The sequence below is a fragment of the Neovison vison genome, chromosome 12 (genome assembly GCF_020171115.1).
Source record: "Neovison vison isolate M4711 chromosome 12, ASM_NN_V1, whole genome shotgun sequence".
Classification (NCBI taxonomy): domain Eukaryota; kingdom Metazoa; phylum Chordata; class Mammalia; order Carnivora; family Mustelidae; genus Neogale; species Neogale vison.
This window is the reverse complement of record NC_058102.1, coordinates 114,800,727-114,815,773: the sequence shown is the minus strand read 5'-3', so window position 1 is coordinate 114,815,773 and position 15,047 is coordinate 114,800,727. Positions and strand designations below refer to the sequence as shown.

Here is a 15,047-nt window from a genome sequence, read left to right as displayed (position 1 = left end):
GGGACAGACTGAATCTTTTTTGCTTGTCATTGCAACGATTGTACCCACGTAATACACTGGCACCAGTAAATGTTTGTTAGACGATGAAAGGTGAATTGGTTGAACTATGGGCGGAGAACAGGGGAAGGAAAAATCCTTAGAATTTCCTGTGTGGTAGAGTCATTTCATGTGAAAGGGGCTTCTCCCCATCAGTGAATCCTACTTTTAATGAATTCTAGCCCATGGCATAGTATATGTATCATAAGAATTGCCTAATTTGATTGCATCAGCTTTAGACATGCTTCGTGAACTTCAACCAGTGGGCCTCTCCGTATCATCTCTATTCATTTAGCTACAGTCTATGCACAACTGCCCTTAGGACTAGCACTTTAAAAGTTCACATCTTTACTTTGACCTCGCTCAACCAAGAAGGTGTACTGGGAACCAAAATTAAGAGCTCAATAAATTATCTATTGCTACTATAAAGTTGGAGAAATTTTAACTGAACACAGGTTTGCGTTAAGTATATATACTTTAAGTAAATATTCTATAGCTGTAAATTTGAATGTAAAATATTGAATTTACAAGTATCCTTTGCCATGGATCAACTATAAGCCAAGTTTTTAACAATGTATATATACTTCTTAAATAAGTATCTTATGAAACTAAAACATGAAGCACTGATTCTCCCAATCACCTAGAAACAAATTTTTATTCTTTAAAGCCAGGAGAAACTATTCTTTATGTAAAAACTGAAGTTACTTCTATCTTACAGGCTATTTATATATATATATATAGAGAGAGAGAGAGAGAGAGAGAGAGATAAAGAGAGAGAGACACTGTGTTTATTAGGCCCACAATTTTGACTGGGATTTAAATTCAGGTTCTGCAGTTTCTGGCAATGACTCCTAGAAAACTCATTTAGTTTCCTCATCTAGGAGAGAGGAGCATTGCCTGGTTAACAGGACTATCTGAATTTCAAACAAAGTAACATATAAGGAAGCACCAGTCACAGTCTGTACTTGGTAAAGGTTAAAAAAAATTAACAGAAACTTTATAGCAGTAGCATATACAGGTTATAAAATTCTATAAAGGTAGTTAAGTTATAAATAAAACACAAATCCTAGAGTATCTCTTGTTTATATTAAAGCAATCTGTCATAAAATCTTGGCCCAAACCCTAGAATAAACCTACAGCAGGAAGTAAAATAATCTGGTTTCAAGGAGGATGAGTGCGCACAAAAGCTGCATGCCCTCTGGCTGAAAAGGTTATCATGGACTCATATGTGTTAACTATCTCAGTGTTAATACTAATTTTTTAAAAGCTCCTGAAAGTTTTGCTCACATTATTTTTGTTTTCCAAGATCAAATACAGAGAAGCCTTTCCTCTCTTTCCTCCTCTTTCTCTTTTGTAGCTCTGACCCTCTCTGCCTATGAGAGCACTAGGGACCACACACAGGGCCTGCCAGGTTAGTGCTCTGGGCTGTGTGCTAGGGTCTTCTGCAGTAATGACTTCAAATACTTGACCTAACTTGACCAAACTGCAACCTTCCCTTCATTCTCCTCAGCGGAAGTTGTGTGCTAGAATTCATTTGAAACACTGCCCCTTTCAGATGGTGACTTGGTCAAATGTATCTGGCCTCTTCCGCCTCATGCACAAGCATAGCTTTACTGTTTCTTTCAAGTAAAATGAGCAAAAGATGTGAAGAAAACTCTTGTCAGTCATTTCTGTAGACCTTAGCACAACTATTTTGTCCATTTTTCAATATAATATATTTTCTTGACAATTTAGATACCAAGATAAGACTTAAATTTAACATTTATAAATATTTAAGGAAAAAAAGAATCAATTTGGAAACTTTATCAACAAGTTATCAAAACAAAGGTTTGTTTTTCGACATTGCATGTACAATATTCTATGGTTTGCCATTACTTCCTCTCTAGGAAGAAGGGTAAAATGAGAAATACAGTATAGAAGTAAGTCGTTGGAAGTTCGGTAGTTTTTTTCAACACTTAAAGAGACACGAGTCAGAGAAAGTGCAATCCAACAAACCAACTGCAGAAGCCATTTTGCAACAAATCTGAATATGGACCACATACTAGATGATATTAAGTAATTATTATTTTTGTTAGGTATAAAAACGCCATTATAGTTGTGTTTTTGTTGTTTTTTAAAAAAGATCTTATTGGTCAGAGACACAAACTTAAGTATTATAAGTAAAATGATTCATGTGGAAATGCATTAAAATATTCCAGCTTAAAAAAATCACATTATGTGTGTCGTAGTGGTGTGGGGTAGAGAGGTAATAAATACAATAGACCAGAGTATTCTAATACTGCTGTTAATATATATATAATAAACAAAATAGTGGAATTTCATGTCTCTATATAAGTGGCACCTGGTGTAATGCACCATACAGACCAAAAAAACAAACCCCCCCCCAACAGTACTTAGGTTATGCACTGCTAAGCACACCTGTGACTTGTGAGAGTCAATCTAGTGTCAAAATGTTAGGGTTGTATGGGTAATATATAGGTAGGAAAATGGAAAGAATACATGGGTATCCCAGGATCTCCTACAACTCAGAGAAAGGTAGAAGGGGAGGTAAGAGAGCTGCGGTATTTGTCTATATTAGAATTAAGGTATTATGAAAACAGAAGACAAATTTTGAGTGAGAAACTCTTTCTATGCCAGACCTGAGGCCACCACATATTCTCCTCATCCTTTATTTCTGTGGTGTTAGCGTATCACCAGAAACTCTTGATAGAATAAATCTTCAACATCCAAAACACTCATATCCAACGTAGTTCCAATCCATGAAAATAAAACATTCTTTATGTTGAATGCATTTTTATGCATTCAAGTACAACAATCTAGACATTTTTCATGTAGGACTCAAGTAGGAGTAAAAGTGAATTAAACCATTCAGATAAAAATGCAACTAAAGCTGCATTAGCTGCTTTGATGACTCATGAAAACATTTATACATATACTATTAGATGTGATACTCCATCCACATAAAAAAGGCATTCTATTTCTTTATTTTTTTTATTTGACAAGCAGCAATATCATGTTTGTCATTTTAATGTAGATACAATTATTATGTTATCTGTCATATTACAATATTTAAGTTTTTTATTTTATGTTCTTTAAGATACATTAAAAAAAAAAAACACATCAACTGCAAACGTGAAGGGGAGAAAAAGCATGGTACCCAACCAAATTCCCACATTTCAGCAATACTTCACTCATTCTTTTAATAAAGTTTTAAGAAATGTCATAATGACATGAGCTTGAAATATCTCTAGGCATTTTCTCTGACGCTCATGACGTGGCACTGGTGATGTTGTAAACAGCAGAAAAACAGGGGCTGCCAAATGACCAAATTATGGAGGCACAGGCCTGCTTTTTCCCACAGGAACACACCAAATGGTGATGGCAATGATCTTCTCACACTCACACTAGAGGAGAGCGACATCACGCTACGTAACTGTATTCATCTGCTGACGCTTGACTGCGCTCGATGTACTGTTTGTCTATCAGAACTTCAATACACTTCTTAATCATGCTGATGCTAGGATTAAACCTAGCTCTTGACTGGCTAATCACCTGTGTAAGAGAGACAGGGATGTCAAAGTACTGCTAATTAGTAAGCTATAAATAATTACTTTTAACCAATCAGCTGTGAAAGTGCCTCAGATGTACTGAGGTCCCATCAAACAGACCTAACCCATATGGGAAAAATGTACTTAAAGTAGTTATGAAATCATACTGATTAAAATGAATAAAATCATCCTAAATGGATGGATGTGATACATCAAGCAAATGAATCCCATGAACAGTCCTGAATTTTTTAAGCTCGTATGGCAGTGCACAAGGAGAGAGGAAACAATGAGCTCAAGGTTTGATGACAAAAAAAATTTAATGCAAAATAAGAAAAAAGTCTAATGTTTCTGTTGTGAAGGAATTACAAAGCAGAACACAGAGCAAAATCCAGTAATATTCATCCATAACTAAATTAAACTATAAATTAATTCATCTATCTAAATACACATCCACATGCTCCAGCTCCTACTTAACCTCACTTACCTTCCAGGTCCTAGCTGAACGAAACACTTTCTCAAGAAAGCTTTCCCCAACATCCCCTGAGTCAATACTTTTGTGTACATTCTTATACTACTGTAGCTCTTTTTCAGTGCATGTTAATGTAATTTTTTATTTAGCTTGCATACTATTTCAATAATGTAGTTCTTCCCTATTAGAAGGTGAACTTCAAAAAGGCAGGAACCACATCTTGGGTTACTCTGCATCACATTCCTAATGACTAGCACAGCACTATATCACATGTAGACACTCATATATTTATGGAATGAATGAATATTTGAAATCATCAATTTCCTCCAATAACTGGACAAAAGACTCAAAATATTGGTGAACTTCAGGCCTCTAAATCTGAGCCAAAGCAAACTTGAACTTAATACTGAAATTATAAGTAAGTACTGTTTTCATTAAGTAATGAGGCATTTCTTTATGCTCTTTTGGAATCCTACTATTTATGTACCATTTGACAAAGAAACATTCCTAATCCATTCATTGATAATACTGGTTATCTCACAAAGCCTTGAGGGCTTCCCCTCCTTTTACCTCTTGAATAAGGGCATTATGCCGAAGTACTTTTCGTGCTTTCATGATACGAACTATAGCAGCCTGGAGATACATTTTCCGGTCCTCATCTACGGCACTTCTCGTCTGCTCCATTTCCTGTTTCACAGGGGGAAAAGCAAATGAGACATTAAGTCACTGAATCTTTCATAATTCATTTTATCAGTGAGTTTACATAAACTTCCCATCAATACTGAGCATCAAATTATACAGTTATCATATGCCCATTATCACATAAAAATTACCAAATGAGTATCTACAGTGAGTTATTTATAATTTCTTGGGTTAAAGTTGGAAGGTTATAAAAAAAAACGCTCTTGTAAAATGTATTTCAAGTAAACAAGCAATAAAGTAGAACCTAAATGACATAGAACAGTTAATTTTCAAGATTTCTCCTTGAGATTCTCTCTCAATCTTCCTCTGCTGCTCTCCCCTCAAATAAGTAAATAAATAAATAAAATCTTTTTTAAAAATAAAATAAAAGATAAAATACAATCCACAAATTACAAATTAGTATTCACTAGTATAGAGAATAATGGGATCGCAAACATTTTAGGGTTCAAATTTAATTAACGATTAGCTGACACTGGTCTCCCCGTGAGGGAGTAAGCTCCTGAAGAGTGACTGACATCTTATGTAACTTTACATTCTGACCAAGGATAGGGTGGCACATAGAAGGTAATCGAGAAACTTAAGTGACATTACCAGGCTATCCCATAACAAAGCAATAATCATTACTGAGTTAAAAGAGGGGCGCCTGGGTGGCTGAGTGGGTTAAAGCCTCTGCCTTCGGCTCGGGTCATGATCCCAGGGTCCTGGGATCGAGCCCCGCTTCCGGCTCTCTGCTCAGCGGGGAGCCTGCTTCCTCCTCTCTCTCTGCCTGCCTCTCTGCCTACTTGTCATCTCTATCTGTCAAATAAATAAATAAAATCTTAAAAAAAAAAAAAGATCAGCAGTAGATGTTCACCTTGCAAACCAGCTCATCTGGTAGTTTGAACCCTACTCTGGACATTACTAGATCACACTCTGAACATTAACAATATCCCAAGTGGTTCATTTGCACATGAATTCTGAGAAACACTTCTAAAGACTTCTTTGAAAAAATGTGATAAAGCTTTCCCTTATTTTACAAATAAAAGATACGCGACATTATATTACTACTCAAGGTAAAAATTTTTGTGAAGAATCCAAGCAACACTCCACATTTTAATATAGTCTGAAAGTAAGTATGCGTATAGTGTAACACCTTTTTCCTTAGATACCCATTATATTACTATTTTTATAATCTAAGATACTGGCAGCAGTTTTGTTTGCAAGATTAGTAAATTCAGAGAATAAACCAGAAAAATGCATCGCATTATTAATTTTGATGTGCAAAGTTTTGCATTATCTCAGTTACCACTTGTGAAGTCCAGTGCTCAAATCTTTCCAAAAGAAATGACATTAAAAATCACTTACCTGTGGTGTGTCTTTTTGCATTGATGTAGTAATTTTAAATTTTGTTCTTTTACTGCTAAAGTTCATATTTAATGAAAATGAAGATTCTGCATCAATGTCTTCCTACAATTAAAAATAATTCATTTATGTTTATAAAAATTAAAATAATTAAATAAGAGTTGCTGTAAATAATGTGCCATAAACTTAAATGACTAAGGAAGACTAATTTCACATTATAAAGAATTATTTAAGAGAAAAGTAACTGTCTTCTGTCAAGGAAAGAAAAGAAGCTAAAATCAATTCTAATTTTACACTTGAATTTTAATCTGTTTAGATTTAGAAATAAGCTATTTCTTGGCCCGACTATTATACATAAGCATTGGATAAACAGTCATAGCTCATTGGTTTAAACAGAATTTAACATTTTAATTCTTATGAACTACTAGGCTCATAGTTTTTCTATCACCCCATTTTGAAAAAGTGAGCAACCAAATGTCTTTTAAAGTATTGTAATAACAAAATACAGATTATAAATAACCGGACGACAGAAGGAAGTAGTTTCCAGTGGCACACGTGACCCTGTGTGGTTCTGATGAAGCTTACCCTTGAACTCATGTTTTATTCAATCTACCTGAAGCAAGTGGCCTTTTCTCAAGTTAAAGTTGTTAAGCTAATTTTTATAATCAAAACTTCTTTATCAGGCTTAAAAAAGCCACTCTGATCATACAGTGAGTTTTCTTATCAGCAGGATCAAAAAGCACCTGGCAAATGAACTCACTCTCAATAATAAGCTACAAGTTCTGCTAAGGAATGGCAGATTCATAATTAAAATTTAATGTGCAAACAAGAATCTATATTTTGTACATTTCTGGGCAGTTAAAGTAATACATTTTAGAAAACTATACAGCTTCTTAGATACTTAATTTAGCTTACAAATTTAACAAACTTCAGGTTTTAAAAAAAATGCTTAACTTATAATTACTTGACTTAATTAAAATATTAAGAATTTAGTATTTTGTTAGGATTCTGAAGTCAGAAAAATTAATCATTTCTCAGTATTAAGAAAAGCCTGATTTGAATTTCAGAATATACGCCATTAAAGCTGTTCAGTTATAGGCTACAAAATACCATCAATTAGGAGCACCTGGATGAAGCAGTTAAGTGTCTGACTCTTGGTTTCACTCAGGTCATGAGACTGAGCCCCATGTTGGGCTTTGCACTCAGCAGGGAGTCTGCTTAGGATTTTCTTCTCCCTCTGCCCCTCCCACCCCCTTCAAATAAATCAATCTTAAAAAAATATATCATCAATTAAATGAACTGAGGACAGCAATAGTAGGCTATTAACTTCACCAAAATAAAAATGACACCTCATTTACAAGAATTTTTTCTTATAGGCACAATTTGTTTTAGGAGATTTAACTCACATCTGTTGCTTCTGAACCACTTAAATATCCAAGATATACTATAACAATAACAAAAACTTGTTATCAGGAAAAAAAGCTAAAAAGAAAAGAAGTGTATTACTAGCTTGCTATTCTTGTGACAGGCAGTACAAATATATGGTGGTTATTAGTTAAATCCTGGAATGAAGGGACAGGAGAGTGAGAGCATTTAGGATGGTCACACAAGCTAACTATGCATACAAATATCAATAGTGGTCATTTCCTATTACAGAAGTATGTAATTAAATATCAATTAAATACATGAAAAAGTCAAACACTAGTTTTTAACATCAGTTAATCAGAATCCACCTGATGGCAATTCTTTCACAATTTTCAGTACACTGTCACAGTACAGGATAAATGAAATCAAACTATAAAGTGCACATAGGCACCAACTTCTCTGTGATTCCAGAAACTCATAGCTATAAGGAGCCTGCAGCATTGTTAGCTGACTCAAGCGCTTTCCAAAGTACAAAAGGCATTACCAATTATAACCTCACTTTAAAAACTCAGAACATCTCGTGAAAAAGATATAATGTTAATAATGCTTAAATTCCTTGAAATACCACCCCCATACCTTTTCCGAATCATGGTTAATCATTTTCACATCAAGTAATGATTTGATTGTTTTTGTCAGTTCCTTTTCATTCATCTGAGTGCTGTCCTGAAGCTCTTTATAGCTGACAGTTTCACTGTTGTTAAAGGCAAGAAGAACTGCCATTTGGTATGTAGTAACCATGGCTACATATGGTTTGCCCAAATAGTTCATTTTAACTTCACCTACAATTAAAACAAAATTGTAACAATAAACTGATCATTCAAAGAAACATTTCAAAATTACTTGAGTAATAACTGTTTATTTCAGCTACTTTCTCCTGGAAGAATGAACCAAGGACTTATTAAATTGTTATGAAGCCATTCTTGTTAGCAGTGTAATCAGTTTGTTTGTTTGGGGGGCATGGAGAGAGGGCTATTAGTTCTCAGTGTGTAGTATAAATCACAATTAAACTACCATACCTCTACCAGTAGGTAACAATGTCTTTAAATGTTACTAGAAAAGCTATGACTTAGGCAAGAAAAAGCAATTAAGAGGAGGTGAGGGTAGGAGGAGAAATGGGCAGATAGACAAAGCGGGAGACGGACAGCTTGTGACCCATAATCACCTCATGTGCTTTCTCTATCTGGCAATGTTCAAGCACTCCGGGAGGTCTACAAGCATATAGGAGATGTTTCTCCAATGGCTCTAACCCACAGTTTCTACTAAAATTTAACAATGCTATTTTGTCCCATTAAACAAACATTAATCCTCCCAGTAACTTCCTAGGGGCAAACAATTGGAAGGAGAGACAAAAAGGCAGATCCATTATTTTGTTGAAATAGTTGACAGAATAAAAAAGTTCTAGATTCTACACTACCCTGAAAGCTATGAAGGATACAGCAGGTTTAGGCACACTTATGGTTCTGCAACATCCCAGGGAGACAGCACACTGAAAAGTTTATAAAAAACAGTATGACAAACATGAATGCACACATAGCATGGAAAATAAAAAGCTAATGCAAGTCAATGAACTGCTTCCTAAAGTATAAAGCTGTGGTTTACTGACAGTATTTCTTGGGGCACCTGGATGGCTCAGTTGTTAAGAGTTAAGAGTCTGCCTTTGGTTCAGGTCATGATGCCAGTGTCCTGGGATCGAGCCCCACATCAAGCCCAGCATTGGGCTTCCTGCTTTGCGGAAGGCCTGATTCTCCCTCTCCCACTCTCCCTGCTTGTGTTCCCTTTCTTGCTGTGTGTCTCTCTGTCAAATAAATAAAATATATATATTTTTAAGATTTTATTTATTTATTTGACAGACAGAGATCACAAGCAGGCAAAGAGGTAGGCAGAGAGAGGAAGGGAAGCAGGCTCCCCACTGAGCAGAGAGCCCGATGCGGGGCTCGATCCCAAGACCCTGGGATCATGACCAAAGACAGAGGCTTTAACCCACTGAGCCACCCAGGCACCCCAACAAATAAAATCTTTAAAAAAAAAGAAACTTCATGGGGCCCCTTAGTGGCTCAGAGGGTTAAAGCCTCTGCCTTCGGCTCAGGTTATGATCCCAGGGTCCTGGGATCGAGCCCCACATCAGACTCTCTTCTTGGCGGGGAGCCTGCTTCCTCCTCTCTCTCTCTGCTTGCCTCTCTGCCTACTTGTGATCTCTCTCTGTCGAAAAAATAAATTAAATTAAAAAAAAAAAGGAATTATCTTTTTAAAAAATAAATAAATAAATAAAATTTTTTAAAAAGACATTCCAGTAGCATTTTCATCATTCTCTCATTCTATCACATCTCATAACATAGTTGCTTACTTCTTAAAATTCTTACCTCTGTTGGTAATATGTTCTCAACATTCTTCTTTGCCTATCTTGGCTAAATCCTATTCACCCTTGAAAACCAAGTTTGGATGTTATTTACTCAGAAGCTTTCCTTTACCAGTGACTGTCTGCTACCACCAATCTGTGGGAAACTTTTACCCTGGGCTTGCCTCTCGATTATAATATCCAAAACATTTACCATAATTATTTACTTGTCTGTTCTCCCATGTATGAGCTTTTTGAGGGCTGAGGCTCTATATTTTATCTGTACTTGGCATACAGCAGTACTAGAAAGAAAGAAGATGATCCTCTGAATTGATAAATGAATTTTCCAAAGATAAAGATGAAGAAATAGGCTCAAAGAAGTTAAGGTTACAGACTAAGCTCAAGGTTATAGACTTAATAGGCTAATAATCCTACATCTTCTGATTCTAACTTCCTCCAAATACCACTTGATACCCCATCTCCAACCATTTGTAAAGACTCCTGGATTACAATACAAAAAATACCTGGAAATGTGGAAATGGACTAGGAAAGAGTAATTTTGATTATATGTGTAAATATGAACGTTAGGGGTTCTTGAGAAACAGAATTCTAAGTAATCAGTCCAGAAACAGAGCCAAGGTTTTAAAGGAGCTCTGGAACCTTGTGATAAATGTGAAGACACCAGAACAAGAAGCTTAATGGTGGACAGTGTTTGAGAACATTTTATTAATGAGTAAATGAATGAGAAACAAAACTAAATAACTAAACTAGATACACTAAATAACTGATGAATATACAAGGCTAACATCTCTCTTGCAAAGGAATAAACTCTTTGGCTTTAATTAAGACACATATACACAACAGTAAAGTAAGACCGAAAAAAGTGAACAAACGACAAGTTCCAAAAATCTGGTTATTATGGACCAGCTTAGGAATTTAGTACTATTCAAAAACAGGAAAAGAATATTGATTTCTTTCCTATTTAGGTATTAATGGTAATACTTTTCAGGTCAAATTCCAATGGCAAAAACTATATACATAGTCTTTTCTTTATTTCTATATACAATTAATTGCTGAACACCAAAAAAATGAGCCCCTCACAAAATACTTTAGGAGACAGGCTGATTATTGCTGAGATAATGAGAGAAAAAAGGAGAGTTTAAACTCCGCAAGACATTCAGGGGAAGTAAAACTAAATTAAACTCAAGTACATTAAGATGTATGAGAAATTCTTTTAGTTATCTAAAACACAGGGTGAGTGAGGTGCTTGGGTGGTGCAGTCAGTTAAGCGTCCAACTCTTGGTTTCAGATCAGATCGTGACCTCAGGGCTGTGAGATTGAACCCCGTGTTGGGCTTCCTGCTTATCAGGGAATCTGCTTGAGATTCTCTCTTCCTCTCTCCTTCCCACTTGTGCACTCTCTCTCTCTAAAATAAACAGATCTTTAAAAATAAATAAATACAAATAAAACTGGTTGAGCAATTTTTTTCCTTAAAACCAATTATATTTGATAAATGAGAGTAGAAAAAATTCACAACAGATGTAAAATGAAAGGTCAAGTACAAACTGACCCGCTTATTAAGAATATCATATCTATTTCACAAACTGCTGAAAAAAGGTAAAAGCCCAACTTACTTAATACAGATAAACTTGTATAAGTATGTATTACCATGTACCAATTATGTACTGATATGTATTACCAACATAATGACACATTATATTACAAATATAAATTGGTCAAATAAATGGCACTGAAAAGAAATTAAGTTTCTCATAATGAAATTTCTCTTATGTAAGTGAACAGAATTTCCTAATAAAGGTTAATGGCACTTGATTGATCAAATTTTCTTACATCATTTCTAAGAGATACATATACCCTCCTTTCCTTATACAAAGGCTAAGTTGATTCAATGCATTTTCAAAGCATAGTTTTAACAATAGGAAAGAGAATTTGAGTGTTTGCTTTGGCTAACATCTTCAGGCAACTCAGAGCAACTGCACACAGTCTATAATCATTCATGTAGTAATCCTACTATCACATAAGTGTACAACGGTTCCAGAAAGAAGCAAAGGACTGGATTCTAACTAAACTTTTCTAAAATTAGAAACTACTGGAAATTAATTGTGACATTTTGGGAAAAGCATTTGCTATTGCAGTGCACAACAGCACCACAAATAAAAATCAAATGGTTAGATCTCCTTACAATGCTATAATGCTTACAGAAATTTCCCTGGTGCTGCCACACTGAAAAATAGCATGGAGGTTCTTCAAAAAGTTGAAAATAGAGCTACGCTATTGACCCAGCAATTGGATTACAGGGTATTTACCTTAAAGATACAAATGTAGTGATCTGAAGGGGCACGTATACCCCAATGTTTATAACAGCAAAGTCCACAATAGTCAAACTATGGAAAGAGCCTAGATATCCATCAACATCTGAATGGATAAAAAAGATGGGAGATATATATATATATATATATATAAAAAATATATATAATGGAATACTATGCAGCCATCAAAAGAAATGAAATCTTGCCATTTGCAACGACATGGATGGAACTAGAAGGTGTTATGCTTAGTGAAATAAGTCAATTATCGTATCTCTCTGATATGAGGAATTTGAGAAACAAGACAGAGGATCACAGGGGGAGGGAAGGCAAAATGAAACAAGGCAAAACCAGAGAGAGAGACAAACCATAAGAGACTCTTAATCTCAGGGAACAAACGGAGGGTTGCTGGAAGGGAGGGAGGTGGAAGGATGGGGTGGCTGGGTGATGGACATTGGGGAGGGTATGTGCTATGGTGAGGAAAAAAAAAAAGTGAGTGGAAAAATGTACACTATTTTGAGGGTGAAAAATCTGAGCCAAGAATAAAGGTGATTAATGATGACAAAAAATTTTTTTTTCTGAGGTTTTCTGACATATTTAGGGAAACAGTTTTTTTAGGAGTATCTGACTTGTCAAGTCTTGGTTTCTAGATAAAATTTCTAATGTCTAGATAAACTGGTGTGTTACAGAAATGTAATAAACTATTATAAAATTCAGAAACTTTCTTAATAAGCAGTAATAAAATATAAGCAGCATAAATTTACAAGGCACTACTAAAAAGTGCTGTACTTGGGGTGCCTGGGTGACTCAGTCATTTAAGCATCTGCCTTCAACTTGGGTCATGATCCTGGGGTCCTGGGATTGAGCCTTGCTTTGGGCACACTGCTCTGTGGGGAGTTTGCTTCTCCCTCTCCCTCTGCTCCTCCCCCTGCTTATGCTCTCTCTCAAATAAATAAATAAAAATCTTAAAAAAAAAAAAGTGCTGAACTTAAACTTCATTAATAGTTGCTTTAATAATAACTAGCAGGGTAGACAGAGAAAAAGAGATTAAAAGCCATCATTAGGGAAAAAAACTATCATTAGGCTATAAGAAATCCTTTCCTATATTATTAAGATATTTATATCAGTAAATTTCACTAGATATAATGAAATGTGTATTACCTGTACAGAGATAATGTAACCACGTAAGTTTCCTTCCACTGAAATGCTGGCTGTAAAATAATTCAAACTGTAAAAAAGAAAAAAAATTAATTATTTTCAGCTACTGTAATATAACTTACTTAGCTATTACTATACAAAAAAAGTTGATGTTAGAAAAGACATTATAACCCATCTGGTGTACTTACTCATTTTATAGATGAGAAAACATATCCATGCAAGTCCCTGACCAAGATCATACAAATATTAGTGCAGCTCTTTTCACTTACAATTTTGTCCAGGGTTCTCTCCCTTAAACTACAACCCTCCACATTTGACTTTATGTATAAATTCAGAAATGACAGTCAATGCTTAATTATCAGTTTCGAATGACAGCAATTTGGACTTTATAAATACTAATAACTGACCCAAAATACCATCATATAAATTTCAATATGAAAATGCAAATCATACCTTCATTTTTATTTTCCTATTTGCCAACATATGCCCTTGCTGAAGTGACAGGTTAATATTTCTGTGATTACCTATAAGGTGATAACTACAATTTAATTTCCATATCCAGCCAAACACTAATACAAACAAAGCTTCAAAGTACTCATCTTTGTACCATCTTTTGTTGACATTATTGTAAAAAATTTAACATTCTATTAATGTTGCTTTGAAATTAAAAAAACTCCTTCCTTGAATTGAATGTGTAATTGTAGGACATCAATTCAAAACATATCTTTCAAAGAGTCAGTACATAAATACATAGTGAGAAAATGATACTGAAATGTAAAATAACAACAACAACAAACAAAAAACCGAAACACTCAATATCATTGTAAAACCGAAAAATAAGCAAACACATCATGTCACAATTCAAAATTGTGGGCATACTTTCAGAATGATGTGCCACATGTAATATTTACAACTAAAGATTTTAATTGTGTATCAAACCTAACATCCAGTACTCCCATAACAAAATTTCAATAAAGCAATCAGCAATGTTTGACCTGCCAGCCAAAATAATTAGTGAATTTTTTCAGCAGTCCATTCCACATTTGCTTAGTCCTCGTAAGCTGAAACTTGCTGAGCATGCTTTCCCTCCAATGGTACAAATCCACCAACCCCCTTGCATGATAAACAGGAAATGACTGACACCTGAAATACTTAGGATTTTCTGCATGGTTCTAATCTAGACAAATGAAAGTCAAAATTATGTCATAAAAGTAACCCAGAAGTTGGCTCTAATTAACAACCTCCAAAGGTGTCAATAAAATTCAATTACTACTATGCAACTCCTAATATATATATATATATAGAGAGAGAGAGAGAGATTTTATTTATTTTATTTGACAGATAGAGATCACAAGTAGGCAGAGAGGCAGGCAGAGAGAGAGAGGAGGAAGCAGGCTCCCTGCTAAGCAGAGAGCCCGATGAGGGGCTCGATCCCAGGACTCTGGGATCATGACCTTGAGCCGAAGGCAGGGGCTTTAACCCACTGAGCCACCCAGGCGCCCCGCAACTCCTAATTTAATTATGAAACCTTTATAATGACTTTGTGGACAAAAGCAAATAAAACATTTTGAAATTGAGAAAACCAAATTTTCTAAATTATTTAAGCGCAAGGATGTATATTTCAGGGATCAAGCCCTGCGTCGCGATGTATATTCCAAGCTCTGAAAGCAGTGTTTTGCCTCTTTCTACTCCTAGCAACTAGCACT

The 15,047-nt window shown here is 35.1% G+C and overlaps 1 protein-coding gene across 3 annotated transcripts in view; it reads right to left on the bottom strand.

The window, feature by feature from the left end:
* Positions 1 to 2,658: 2,658 nt before the first annotated feature.
* CUL2 (cullin 2) overlaps positions 2,659 to 15,047 on the bottom strand; it is a 105,260-nt gene continuing 92,871 nt past the window's right edge. For all 3 annotated transcript variants that reach the window (XM_044229229.1, XM_044229228.1, XM_044229230.1), the window contains exons 17-21: positions 13,345 to 13,411; positions 8,098 to 8,300; positions 6,100 to 6,201; positions 4,624 to 4,740; positions 2,659 to 3,588 (exon numbers count right to left, since the gene is read on the bottom strand). In XM_044229229.1, the coding sequence (XP_044085164.1) occupies positions 3,457 to 3,588; positions 4,624 to 4,740; positions 6,100 to 6,201; positions 8,098 to 8,300; positions 13,345 to 13,411 (621 nt within the window). In that variant the 3' untranslated portion in view covers positions 2,659 to 3,456. The remainder of the gene's footprint in view (positions 3,589 to 4,623; positions 4,741 to 6,099; positions 6,202 to 8,097; positions 8,301 to 13,344; positions 13,412 to 15,047) is intronic.